The following is a 14,477-nucleotide window of genomic DNA, read 5'->3' on the forward strand; positions in this document are numbered from 1 at the left end:
GGTTGGGCATTCCCTTCCCTTCCATTTGACAATGACAGCAGCTTGTGGGGGTGTTCCCCCAGCAATGTCGACGTATACTGAGTATACTAGAATTAAAGTCCCGCGCATCTTCGATGTCAGCGTATAGGGGGACTTGTTTTACTGGAATGTGGCAACATTCATCAGTGTCTACTGGGAGGCACCAGGACAACCCCGTCAAAGCCAACAGTACTAAGTGTTTCATAGACCTCAGGAGTCTGACATTTGATAAAGTTCCATTCCTACCTTGTCGGAATTTAATGTTGAGACCGTGTTGTCTGCAGTACTTCATCATCCAATTAAACCGCTCCTCTACGGTTTTCAGTGAGTCCTTGGCGAAGTGTAGATTCAGCTTACTTGGCTGGTTGGCAGAGGGCATAGGGTCCTTGGCATTGGTGTTTCCACTCCGACTGTGAGTATAGCAGATAGTTCAGTTTGAAGAGTGGAAGCCCTGTTGCTGATTCTAATTCTTTTATTTTACGTGTACCCTGAGTCACTACGACAGCACTTCCAATCCTCCACAGGCAGTGTTCAACAGCTCTCACTTTGAGGTGTGTTAAGAGGCAAGGGCTGTGAATTATTTGGACGGGTATGAAGGTGTCGTGATGTCGAAGAGAGCTGTCTGCTAGGGTGGTGTTAGGAAGCGTTGTTGTGATGGTGACGTTAGGATTTTATTACTACTATGCGGTATCTACCAAGATGTTTATGCGTGTAAGAAGTTTAGTAAAAAGAGTAATCCATACACAATTAAATTATAAGAGACAATGTTCTTTGGTTCACCACGCAAGAGGTTGACTTCAATTATTTTATCTTTGAGACTGGGCATTCTTAGTTTTTCCTCATATTAAGTACCCGGGGGCAGAATGGGATTGAAAGGTACAATTACACCATATTTCATGGTTTAAAAGCCGCATTTGATATTGCTAATAGGCAACTAATATACAGTGTTAACGAAGTAGCTAAGATGGACATTTGATAAGTGGCTATCTTACCATTAGGCTTCCTTGGGTCAATCCCCGACATCCCCCAACAATATTACAGTTGGTTATCCATGTTCATACTAAACCCCCCATCTAGGTGCACGGAGGCAGGGAGGGAGGCAGGGTAGAGGAAAGAATAAGGGTGAAGATAAAGAGCACTTAACTAACAAGAATTTAACATATTTCTCTTGATGAAGAAGTACTTTATGAATCTTAATATTTCGTTGTTTTAGCGATGATTAAAATAATCAAATGTGACGAGACAGAAAGAGAAATTTTATCTAATGTGTATAACGTGTTGAAGCCTTAAAGCTTACTCTCAATTTTATTATGTAACTGGAGTCAGTGATTGTCGTAATTAACGTAATCAAACACGCATCACCACATATGGTTCTGTTCTAGTCGGTTCAGTTCGTACTTTTCCTCACCAAACTGATATATATTTTTTCGTGAGAGGGATTTTTTCATACAGTAGACGTCAACACAGGCAACTTAAATAGAGAACAACAACTTGACAAGTCACGGAGTCATCCTGAGTGTTTGTGGCGGCTAGTTGACTGAGGGTCCGGGCGGCTGGAGGTATAAAGCGAGGCTGGAGGCCAGGAAGGAGCCAGTGTCTGCTACCTCCCCAACACTACACTACCAAACATGTTCACCTCTGTAAGTATTGCTGACTTTGACTCATCAACACCTACTACATTGTAATTGTTTTCTTGCTCTGTCTCTCTGTCTCTCTCGGTCTAAAATGATAAAGATCTTCGGTAAAATTTAGATAATTTTTGTCCAAATAATTTTGGTTTAAAGCTTTCTCGTGGATGACATGAAACCAACCACTATATATCACTATTGTTCATGTATAATAGCTCACAATAACAGAGAACATAAGGTGTATTACGAAACTCAACAATAATTGGTTTGGAGTGGATAGGTCGCCCACCTCCTGTCCTATAGAGTACCCGGGTCGCGTTCAGTACACCCGACAGTGAATGTTTACTATTGTAGAAGTGAAGGCGCCTAAGTGCACTGCTGGCAACACTGTCTCCTAACTATTAAGTGACCCTTAGTGTTCACTGCCCCTTAGTGTTCACTGCCCCTTAATATTCATTGCCCTTAGTATTCACTGCTCCTTAATAATCACCGCCCCTTAATATTCATTTCTCGTTAATATTCACTGCCGCTTAGTGTTCACTGCCCCTTAGTGTCCACTGCCCCTTAGTGTCCACTGACCCTTAGTGTTCACTGCCCCTTAATATTCATTGCCCTTAGTATTCACTGCTCCTTAATATTCACCGCCCCTTAATACCCACTGCCGTCTAAGCATCCAGTGCCCTATATCCGTATTGCCTCTGCGGCGCCATCTTTTTATTCATGAAGTTGAATTACCAAAACATGTCAGTGTAGCATCACTAGGACGGTAGGCGAACAGTTATGCTATATAACAGTGTAGTCAACGACCATAATCGTTTTTCTATTGAAGACCATTGACATAACCACAATTTATGTAACAAAATTATCCTTTTCATTCGAAATCCGTCAAAATTTAAGTGAAGTTCATTACGTCTTCGTTTCTAAATGCAGGTGAAAAATTTTTAATTGGTATTATATAAATTTAGTTCTATGGTTATTTGAGTCTCTACTACCATGATGGCTCGTTGATGAGGGTGTGGCTGTGGTAATGCTTCTTCTCAATATTAATGTTATAGAACATTAATGAATATTTAGCAAGAAACAGTTGATGAAGTCCCATGAATTTAACTCGGTAATATTTTTTAAGCATCTCCACAGATCATATTTTTTTTACTAATGATCCAGTTAATTAATCATTTATTTTAAGGAAAGTATTGCAACAATCACATCAACCGTCTTACTCAGTGTTTTGTGATGTTGCAGGTGTTGTTGCTGTGCCTGTTGGTGACCGCGGGTGTGGCTCTCCCAGGCGGCTACAATGTGCGTCCTTAGATAATATTTACTTTTAGCCATATCATCATGTCATATCTCAGTGATGTATATATTTAAGACGAAATACGTATGATAAATATTAATATATAGTGTGATACATCATTGATGTGTTCACAGGTTCCTCTCCCTTACAACTACAACTACGGGATCAACGCAGGATCCACCAACTTCGGTCAACAAGAGAGCGGTAACGGTGGCAACGTGAAGGGTTCATACTTTGTCCACCTCCCAGACGGTCGCGTCCAGAAGGTTGATTACTGGGCTGACGGTAGCGGATACCATGCTACCGTGACCTTCCAGGGCACCGCCAGTCATCCCAGCTACGGCCCTTCACATGGTTACTAGCTGCAATCCTCAACACAACCTATCATAACTTACCTGCAATGAATTATTAGTCAGCTAGTTCATAGACTTTAAATGACTATGATGCAATATGTTCCTCAGTTTTACTTCCTGAGTAAAATAAAATATTGCAGAGTTTATGTGATGTTGAACCAAACTTTAGTGCCTTCGTGAACGAGTCTCCCAGGGTTATGGTGATATATCTGAGTGTTCAGGTCTGTGTCTCCCAGATTTACCACATCCAAGTTTCCTGTGTATATAATATCCTGCTTTAGTTTTTGGGCATAAGTTATCTATATCAACTATTGATCAAGTGTTGCTGTTTATTTATAAAGCAATAGATATAATAAATACTGAAGAACATTTAGTAGTGTATTATCACTAGATTTTTTAAATATTAAAGAAGCAAGCAGTTGAAATAGTATTATTTAAGTATATACAAAATATACAAAACAGAGAGAGAGAGAGAGAGAGAGAGCTTATTGATATAATATAGAAAATGTCTCAAAAACATATCTGGTTATCTAACTACACTTTGATGAGACAAAAAATAAATCCCTAAAGACGAAAAGAGATTTTGACAACAAAAGCTCACATGATTAACATTAAAAGAGAAGGTAGAAACATGACTGTAAAAAAAAATATATTTATAAAATATATCAGAGCTCATAAGGAGCTGTGTATAAGACGTAGTCGTTTTGTGAAGATAAAAACAACTGTTAATAAAGTATTGTTAGGAAACACAGGAAGAGCAGGAGGACGACAGAACTGATGTCATCTTAGGAGAGGCGGCTGAGGTTCTGTGAGAAGAAGTAAACAAACACAAATGAATAGGAAAGAGCCAGAGGTAGACGACATATCGACTGATAAATTTCAAGACAGTGAGATCTATTCATAATTGTTGTGGCATAACTATAAACAAGTTTAATGAATAGATCAAAAAGTTTCAATAAGTTGTAACAACCATTTTGATGATGTCTTCAGAAAGGCACCGAAATACAAGGCAAACACACAAACACACACACACGCACACACGCACACACACACACACACACACACACACACACACACACACACACACACACACACACATATGTAGTGATTGCTTATCATACCATAGCTTACAGCCCAGAACAACATATATAACAGTGACCGGAAGCGCAGGTATGGACACCCTCGTAAGTTGACCCATCCTTCATAATTAAAGGGAACCAGAATTCTCACCGCCGCGCGATCAGACGGTGTTAACTCGAGAGACTACCCTCCAGCCTGCACCACACACCTGGGCAAACACAGCTGTCCAGACCTATCCAGTTTAGTGTTAATTAAGAGAAGTCATCTGCCGGCTTACGACCTCTAATATAAGAGGTCTGCAGCTCCTTCCACAAGGACAAGGCATTATTATTATAACAGGGAAGGGACCGATAGATCCTTCCCAGAGACAGACAGGGAGAGAAAGGACTCTGAAGAAGACAGGAGGCACGTTCGTCACAAGTAGAGGTCGGGAGGGAGACTTCCCTCCCCAGCTAGCACATCCCCCAGCCGCTGGGCCTCCCTCAGGTCACACGCTAGTCATTGTCAGAGCGATCCAAGGGTGAGTTACTTACGGTGTGTTTCCATTTCATGTTTGTTTCCGAGAGTCATTGTCTAGTAACTTCGATATAATGATTTATTAATGTGTCCATGCCATTGAGTTGAATAATAAATGGCTGTACTTAGAATTGCCGTTTAGAAAATTCCCCATATGAATATTTATTAAGTCAAATAACTAATCGGCCACGCTACCAAACTTTCCTCACTTTACAAGTCTACATGTATAAATTCTTCCGATATCTTCTATAAGAGTTTTCACTTGTTATAAGCCTACACACACACACACACACACACACACACACACACACACACACACACACACACACACACTACAACTACATTGCTGTCACTCCGAATCGAGTATGACGATCGTCCAGCTATGATAAAATTATATAAATTATTAAGGATATTGCCTTCGTTGGTGAGTTCTGAGGTGACTAGAGAGGCCGATACTGGACCACCAGCATCGATCACAGATGTTGCACATCTGGAGGGTTACATCTAATGCGGGAGGGGCGGCGGCAGCGTTTTTCCAGCGTTGGCGCTTGTCTGCCTCGGTTTGCAGTCGGGCTAACTCGAAAGTATTGACACCATCTCGTGTGTTGCTCCTCCAAGCGGTACGGTGTGGAGGAATCGTCTCCCAGGTGAGGAGGTCGACTTGGCACTTTCTTACGTTAGTCTTAAGACTATCCTTATACCTCTTCAGTTGCCCACCAGCGTTACGTTTACTATTCGTCAGGTGACTATACAGTAGCTGGTTTGGCAGTCTACTGTTGCCCATGCGGATAAAATGGCCAGTCCAACAAAGTTGTTCATGGATAATGGTAGCCTCGACGCTCCTACAGTTGGTGTCAGTGAGAATACTAGCATTTGTTCTCTTGTCTTCCAAGAGAACTAGGAGGATGAAAAGGAGACAACGTTGGTAAAGGTTTCAAGTGCCTTGAGGTTCCTCCTGTATGTGACCCATGTCTCGCTGCCATATAGCAGGGTGGGGAGGACCACTGCTCGATATACATGTAACTTTGTAGATAATTTCAACTCCCAACAGCTAAAAACACGGGTACAGAGTCTGTCAAAGGCTTGAGATGCACATTAGATCCGATGTTGAATCTCTTCATCGATGTCCACGGAGGTGGACAGGTGGGAGCCGAGATACCGAAAGTGGGTAACATTAGAGAGGGTAGGACCGTTAAGCTGGATGGATGGTGGAAGTGTGGCTGTACCAAGGGCAGGATGAAAGTGAATCTGAATCTTATGTACAAAAACCTCAAGGCTGAAGTGTGCATACGCATCTGCATAGGTGTTCAGGATCTCCTGCAGGTCGCGTTCAATGTGAACGACAAGTGTGAGGTCGTCTGCATAATGAAGTTCAGTAACGGAAGCTACCGATACATTTGTTCCTGCCTGGAGTCGTCTTATGTTGAAAAGACCTTTCATCCAGTACTGGATGTTCACCCCACCGGCCAAATTGGCACTGGCACGAGAAGGAAGGCAGCCAAGAAAATGGAAAATAAAGTTAGAGAGTTGGTGCCAGTACACATCCTTGTTTTACACCCGTTTTGGATGGGGAAAAACTCAGACTGGGTTACATTGTGGAGGATGCTACCGTTTATGCCGTTGTGGAGTTGCCTCACAATAGCTATGAATATTGGTAGGCAGCCAAAACGGCTGAGGGTTCGCCAGAGGGCTTCATTGTTGACCGAATCGAAGGCCTTAGATAGGTAGATAAAACGCTGTTCTCTGCAATTTTCCTCTATCTGGCGGGCTGCAAAGATCATGTCAGTGGTGCCAGGTGATGGTCTAAGGCCACACTGAGATTCTGGGAGGAAGTTTTCCGCATCAGGAAGAAGTCTGTTTAGGAGGACTTGGACGATAACCTTGCCAGTTACATACAGCAGCGAGATCCCGTGGTAGTTGCCAAAATCTGACTAGTACCCTTTTTTTTATAAATACTGACGATGGAGGCGTATTTAAGAACTAGGGGATTTCCTCCCTTTCCCATAAAATATTATATTCTCCAGGAGAGAGTGGAGACGGATGGTAAGCAGAGGTCCTCCTGTTTTATGCACCTCGGCTGGGATTCCATCAGGCCCTGTGGCATTGGTATTTTTCATCTGTTTGATGGCAGTTGCTACCTCATCCAGGGATGAAGGATAGGTGAGATGGGTCAGCTCTGGATGCTGAGGGACCTGCTGGGTAGTCAGGACATCCACATCAGTGTTTCGGTTGAGTAGCGAATTGTAGTGCTTCTTCCAATGATGAAGGATGCCTTCTTCATCTTTAATTAGGAAATTACCAGCAGATCAGCGGAGGGGGGCTGCCCCTTGAGTGATTGGCCCATAAAATGTTTTCGTTAAATTTATATATTCATTCATCTTGTGTTTATATGCAAGTGTTTGCATTTCACATGCTTTATTTTTAAACCAGTCGTTCTTTAGTTTGCTAAGTTTGTGCTTGGCTGTCGCTTTCTTCTTGTGGCAGGTATCAGCTTTGGTCCAAGACTGAGGGTTGGTCAGCCAGTCAGTTAAAGCAGCACGTTTATCATCAACGAATACATTGATTTCCGGGTCATTTTCTTCAAACCAGTCCTGGTGTATTGTATCGATCTGGCCGAGGGACTCTGTGCAGGTTTTTATCACCACAGTGTCCAAAATACCCCATTCGGCACTGGGATTTGGGTTGTTTGTTGTCGGGTTGTTTATCAGCCCATGTTTGAGCTGCTCTCTGAAAGTATGTGCTGTCACTGGATCCCCCAGATGCTTAGTGTTAAAACCTCTTCCGGAGGCTTGTTGCCTTTGCCCTTTTGGGGTGACGTGAAGTGAGAGCTTGGCTCTGATGAGCCGGTGATTAGTGTTGCAGTGGTCTGAGCCACGCTTGGCACGGGTGATGAGGACATCTCGGCGATCTGTTTCTCTGACAATGATGTCGGCGTGCTTAAAAAAGGTATTGGTGATAGTGAGGTTGTGTACAGAACAATTGCTGAGGAGGAGTAGGCTGTTGGGATTACACTTGCCTAGTCCATTTCTCCGTATGATTCCCTGCCAAATGTCAGCATCACTGCCATTGAAGTCACCTAGGAGCACAACCTTATATTCTCTGGGGATAGAGGTTAGTACTCTGTCATGGTCGATGTAAAAGGCCTCCACGATGTCATCCTCTGCAACCAGTGTTTAGGCATATGCACTGATGAAAATGCATGATGTGAGTGATTCAGTACGACTCTGAGCATCATGATCCCAACAGGCGTTTCACTTAGCCTGCATAGGATGCGTTGGCGAATGGCAAAGCCAACTACACAAATGCGGTTTCTCTATGCAGCACGCTTACCGTTCTGTGAGTTGACCCTCGTCTTAGAGCCGGGACTCACTAATAGCTGCTGTGTTGATGTGATATCTAGCCAAGTCTTTTCCTGCAAGAGCGGTTCTTCTTTCAGGACGCTCATTAGTGCCAGTATCCAGAAGAGTTCTTACATTGCATGCAGTGACCACAGGAGATTGTAGAGTTTTGTTTTGATCTGTGATTATAATTGTGTTTTCGATGGCATAAGGATGATCTTACTGGGTGTGGTTACAGAGTCATGTAGGTTCTTCAGGCAGACTTTGTTTAGGGCACCTTTTCTAGCCCTCCCTATATATAGTGAGCAGAGTGCCTCCTCGAAAGGGCTGCTCAGTCGCACAGACAGGACCGGATTACACTGCTACCTCGATCCCAGTGCATAAATGACCATCTTATCTGTGCCGTCCGTGTGTGGAGTAGTGACTAGAGACTCCCGGCAGTCATCTCTGCCTGTCCCCGTCGCCACTTCTCTGTCACCAAAGGACTTTTGGGGGTATAGGGGTTTTGATGATGATCAGGAGTAAGATGAGCTGGATGATGGCTGTGCGTGAGTTGATTTATGTGGTGAGGCAGGAGCTCAACGACTGGAGAAAGGGAGAGTTGCAATGGGCTGCCTATAGCCCAGTTTGTTTGGTTTCGCCTTAGTAGCCTGTCCATCTTGCATTGCCTTTGTCCGCCGGTGTAGTCGTTGGGTTCCCATGGTGATCACCTCTTCCACCTATACCACCGTTGGGGTCTTGCTGGTGCCCTGTAAGCATGTCTGCCTGATGCAGGGGTCCACCGCAGATTCTTCATTTGGGGTTTACTCCCGTAGCTTTATACTTACCAAGGTTAATCCGTAAGGCAGTGGGGCAGTGGTTGGTAGATGCCAGTACGTGTCCACAGGTCTATGTTCCGTCCCTCTGGGGCCCACTGCTGCTCCGAGATCCTCTGCTGGTCTAGCCTAGGCCCACGAGGCACCCAGTTACCATGTGTTGCCACGAGGAGGTACAGCAGGAGTCTTGAGGGTGAAGAGGCTGTGTACCGGTAGGAAGACTTATGCAAGTTGCTTCCCTGTTCACCACGAGGGCTAGCCAGCGGCGGTAGCTGAAAGCGAGAGGAAGCAAGCAGTGTTTGCACCTTAACACTAACAAATGTGTTTTTTTTTTACGGGGTTTAGTCCACCCGAGCACAGGTCACTGACCCACATCGGGACCTGGGGGGCGAAAATGTAATAATAATAATAATAATAATAATAATAATAATAATAATAATAATAATAATAATAATAATAATAATAATAATAATAATAATAATAATAATAATAAATAATAATAATAATAATAATAATAATAATAATAATAAATAATACTAATAATAATAATAATAATAACAATAATAATAATAATGATAATAATAATAACATAATAATAATAATAATAATAATAATAATAATAATAATAATAATAATAATAATAGTAATAATAATAATAATAATGATTCATAGTAAATTAAATTTATAATAAAAATACAAAAATTAAAAATAAAATAATAAAATAATAATGATAATAATAATAACACTGTAATAATATTAATAAGGAACCATAAAGAAATACAAACATGAAAAAAACTCAATAGTGAGAAACAATGCTGTATATGTATGTTGTGTTGTCAAAGTAAGAGAAACAATTGAGACCCTACAATTGTGTGTAAATGAGGCAGAAAGTCAGATCATCAACCTGAAACTTGGTCACATATGGCAGCAGGGTTTACCATTAGACAATGCATTATGCTTCCAATATCTTCCCAGGCGGTAGTACCTCCCTGTTTGATAGCTGCACGCACACACACACACACACACACACACACACACTCACACACACACACACCAATTGGTCTTAAGATGTGTATTAAGAGATTTTTCTACAAACATTTACTGACACACTTGGAACAAAACTCAATTTTTATCAATCATTAGAAACTGGTAGGAGTTAGAGGTGTCTACAATACACTTCATATAATATTATGTTGATCAAGAAGTATTACAGATATCCAGTGAATAACACGACCATGTTTATAAGTAGTCAAACGAATAAACTTTTTGAGTTTTGAACTACATAATTAATATATGTTCTAAGGAACCAGAAAATTAAAGAAAATTACATCGATAATATAATGCAACTAAGAAAAAAACTTAATTCAGGTTGGAAAAGGGCTACAGTATCACCTCCCATGTCACCTAATTCTCCCAGTGAGTGATGGTCGCTCCTCTCCCTCAGCCTCTACTCAGTGTTAGGCATGTACAGTGGTGTGCTGCACCACAGGGCTGGTACTTGATACATATTTTTTTCTGTATGTATGTAGGTATTTTTGTTCTAGACCTGTGTTGTTCCACCTAAACACAGCTTCCACCTCTCACAGTCTCACCACCATCACCTCCCTCCCTATATCACTAAACAGAGCTTCTACCTCTCACAGTCTCACCACCATCACCTCCCTCCCTATATCACTAAACACAGCTTCCACCTCTCACAGTCTCACCACCATCACCTCCCTCCTTATATCACTAAACAGAGCTTCTACCTCTCTCAGTCTCACCACCATCACCTCCCTCCTTATATCACTAAACAGAGCTTCTACCTCTCACAGTCTCACCACCTTCCCTATCACTAGTCTCACCACCATCACCTCCTCCTATCACTAAACACAGTCCTAAACAGAGCTTCTACCTCCCTCTCACCACCATCACCTCCCTCCCTGTATCACTAAACACAGCTTCTACCTCTCACAGTCTCACCACCATCACCTCCCTCCCTATATCACTAAACACAGCTTCCACCTCTCATAGTCCCACCACCATCACCTCCCTCCCTATATCACTAAACACAGCTTCCACCTCTCACAGTCTCACCACCATCACCTCCCTCCCTGTATCACTAAACACAGCTTCTACCTCTCACAGTCTCACCACCATCACCTCCCTCCTTATATCACTAAACAGAGCTTCTACCTCTCTCAGTCTCACCACCATCACCTCCCTCCTTATATCACTAAACACAGCTTCTACCTCTCACAGTCTCACCACCATCACCTCCCTCCCTATATCACTAAACACAGCTTCCACCTCTCATAGTCCCACCACCATCACCTCCCTCCCTATATCACTAAACACACTTTCCTCATTATAAAGCCATGAGGATATATTCTTCCCTCTTCATTTACCTGAGCCATGTCAAACATATTCTCATCGTTAACTTACTTGCGTTCCTTATTAACTGATTTTTTATATGGAATATAAACTGTCTCATATTAAGCTGGAGATAAGAAACGTGAGAGGGTGATGGAAAGTGTCAGGTGAAAAAACGACTACACCTTATAAAGCTCAAGTGGTGACTAGACCCGTAGGTGAAGACAGACGGTTCTTACCCACAATGTCTTTACTGTAGGAGGTCGAGAGATATACCAAGAATTGTGTAATGAACTCTTCTCTGGTGTTGCGGGCGAGTGAGTTTGAACGTTGACAAAGTTACCTTCTCGCTGTGTTAAGATCATTACCTCACGAGTCATTACTTACATTGTTGTGATAATAATATAATTTGCTTTCGTTTTATAATAATCTTGGAATTAAGTACAGTTAATGTTTTAATTAGCGTGCCTTAAGTATATATAAAAAAAACAATTTTGTCATTTGAAACTTAAATAATTAAAATGGAAATTAAAAATAGAAATGGATGAACAGTTCTTTGGAAAATTTGATCTTGTCTGAAGTTTCCACTGAATAATCAATAATTGTAACCAAACTGTAACTATTGAGTTATGCTGAGCAAAACCTTTTCTAGGCTTACGTTTTTTAATTTACTTGGCCTTAGTAAACATATTTTGTGTTATGTGCCTCAAAAACTCTAGTACCATAATTTTTTTTAATACACAAGCATTAATAATTCAGTAACATAAATTACTGAGAGATTTCTTAGGGATCCGAAGTATTTATTTGATTACTAAAACAATATCTTCATTGCTCATACAAGTTTATAACAAAAATAATTTGACGTGAACAACTATACTGTAAAACCTGACGGAGGAGCTAGAGGAGGTGGGTGTGGAGAGTCTCAGATGTTACACTGACTTACATCACAAGCAGTTTCACTTCATACAAGAGAGACAAAACATGTTAAGTCACGGGGCTGCCTTGGTTGAGTGTATCGGCAGAAAGTTCTGACTGGAGGTATAAAGCCAGCCTGGAGGTCAGGGAAGACCCAGTGCCTGCTACCACCCCAACAACACTCTACCAATCATGTTCACCTCTGTGAGTAGTTTGATGTTTTCCCTTCTCACTGGCTGATAATATTATAAGTGGTCCAAACTCCTGGAAGACATCATTACACATCCCGGGGAATTTTGTCGTATAATTACAACCTCACTTTTACTTACTGAAACAAGATACACAAAAATAACTTTCTGGGAAATTTATAAAAGAAGAAATTTGAAATCACAATTTGACATTTACATTCATCGATTTTCACAAACGTGAGTTTTTACAATTATAAAAATTTTCTACCGATATCAATTATAGTTCAATTTACGTTGGTCTAAAGCTCGACTGTAAAGGGAGTGTGGGTGTGGCCATTTATGTTGTCAACACTGTTGTTATAGAACATTGCTAAACATTGGACAGGACACAACTCACTAGGTGCCGTGAATTTAACTATTATATAATTTTATATCAAACATCTGAACATATCACATTATCAATATTATTCCATCTTCTGGACATTTCATTTTAAGGAAAGTATTGCAACAATCACATCAACCGTCTTACTCAGTGTTTTGTGATGTTGCAGGTGTTGTTGCTGTGCCTGTTGGTGACCGCGGGTGTGGCTCTCCCAGGCGGCTACAATGTGCGTCCTTAGATAATATTTACTTTTAGCCATATCATCATGTCATATCTCAGTGATGTATATATTTAAGACGAAATAAGTATGATAAATATTAATATATAGTGTGATACATCATTGATGTGTTCACAGGTTCCTCTCCCTTACAACTACAACTACGGGATCAACGCAGGATCCACCAACTTCGGTCAACAAGAGAGCGGTAACGGTGGCAACGTGAAGGGTTCATACTTTGTCCACCTCCCAGACGGTCGCGTCCAGAAGGTTGATTACTGGGCTGACGGTAGCGGATACCATGCTACCGTGACCTTCCAGGGCACCGCCAGTCATCCCAGCTATGGCCCCTCCCATGGTTACTAGCTGCTGTCCTCAACACAACCCATCATAATTTACATGCAGTAAATTATTAGTCAAGTAGTTTATAGACTTTAAATAACTATGATGCAATATGTTCCCCAGTTTTACTTCCTGAGTAATAAAACATTGAGGAGTTTATGTGATGTTGAACAAAACTTTAACTCCATCGTGAACGAGTCTCCCAGGTTGATGTTGTCAGATCCTTATAATCCAGCACTGTGCCTCCCAGGGTCGCCACATCCCAGTCTCCAATGTACACAACATCCGACTCTAGTTTTGTGGCAAATGTTTTCATTACCATCTGTTCCTCCTTGATGTTGTAACTTTGTCAAACGGATGATACAATAAATAACTAAAAACAATTATAGTCTTATATTAATTATCGTTTTTAGAACTATTATGGGAGTAACCAACTAGAGTTATGTTGGTAACAGTGATAATAAGTTAAAAATGAGTATTATTTTAAGTAGAACAATCCAGAACGAAAAAAAATCATTTTCTCAATAATAGCTGTAAAACCTATCTCACTTTCTCTGAACTCACAATAAATTAGTTGATTCAGTACGATGCTAAGTTACAAGAACATCAAATTAAACAATAGAATTAAAAAAACCCAAGAAGAAACGATCTTCTAACTTTGATCATCGTTTAATGAAAACAATAAAAACGTTCAGAAGAAAAGAAAGAAACTGAAATAAGAGTAATGAAAAACTAAAATAATTATATCGAAACTTTTACAAATAATATACTGTATATATGTTAATGTAACTACACTTTGGAAAGAATAATAAAAACATTTGTTCCACACAGAAGACAGTGACAGAACAAGAAAAACTAAAGTGATTTTTTTTTATATTGAACAACAGGATGGAATAATGATTACAAAAGAGGTCTTGCTGTTAAAATTGATACAACACCTATGAAGCTGTGTGCAGTTGCAGACAAAATTCCCTGAGCACCTGGCAGTATCTGGTATGTGATGGAAGTAATTTACTGGAGGAACATTAATTCAGGGGAT

The 14,477-nt window shown here is 41.0% G+C and overlaps 2 protein-coding genes across 2 annotated transcripts; both read left to right on the forward strand.

Annotated features, from left to right (window-relative positions):
- The first annotated feature begins 1,583 nt into the window (after nucleotides 1-1,583).
- LOC121879339 (adult-specific rigid cuticular protein 15.7-like) lies at nucleotides 1,584-3,662 on the forward strand. Its single transcript, XM_042385941.1, has 3 exons — nucleotides 1,584-1,658; nucleotides 2,889-2,945; nucleotides 3,075-3,662. Exons 1-3 carry the CDS (start codon nucleotides 1,647-1,649, stop codon nucleotides 3,300-3,302), a joined length of 297 nt encoding a protein of 98 aa, XP_042241875.1. The 5' UTR covers nucleotides 1,584-1,646; the 3' UTR covers nucleotides 3,303-3,662.
- Nucleotides 3,663-12,475: 8,813 nt separating this feature from the next.
- LOC121879345 (adult-specific rigid cuticular protein 15.7-like) lies at nucleotides 12,476-13,821 on the forward strand. The gene is made up of 3 exons (XM_042385947.1): nucleotides 12,476-12,513; nucleotides 13,049-13,105; nucleotides 13,235-13,821. The coding sequence occupies exons 1-3, from the start codon at nucleotides 12,502-12,504 to the stop codon at nucleotides 13,460-13,462; spliced, it is 297 nt and encodes a 98-aa protein (XP_042241881.1). The 5' UTR covers nucleotides 12,476-12,501; the 3' UTR covers nucleotides 13,463-13,821.
- The last annotated feature ends 656 nt before the right edge of the window (nucleotides 13,822-14,477 follow it).

Source organism: Homarus americanus, unplaced genomic scaffold, assembly GCF_018991925.1.
Source record: "Homarus americanus isolate GMGI-L3 unplaced genomic scaffold, GMGI_Hamer_2.0 scaffold16894, whole genome shotgun sequence".
Lineage (NCBI taxonomy): Eukaryota > Metazoa > Arthropoda > Malacostraca > Decapoda > Nephropidae > Homarus > Homarus americanus.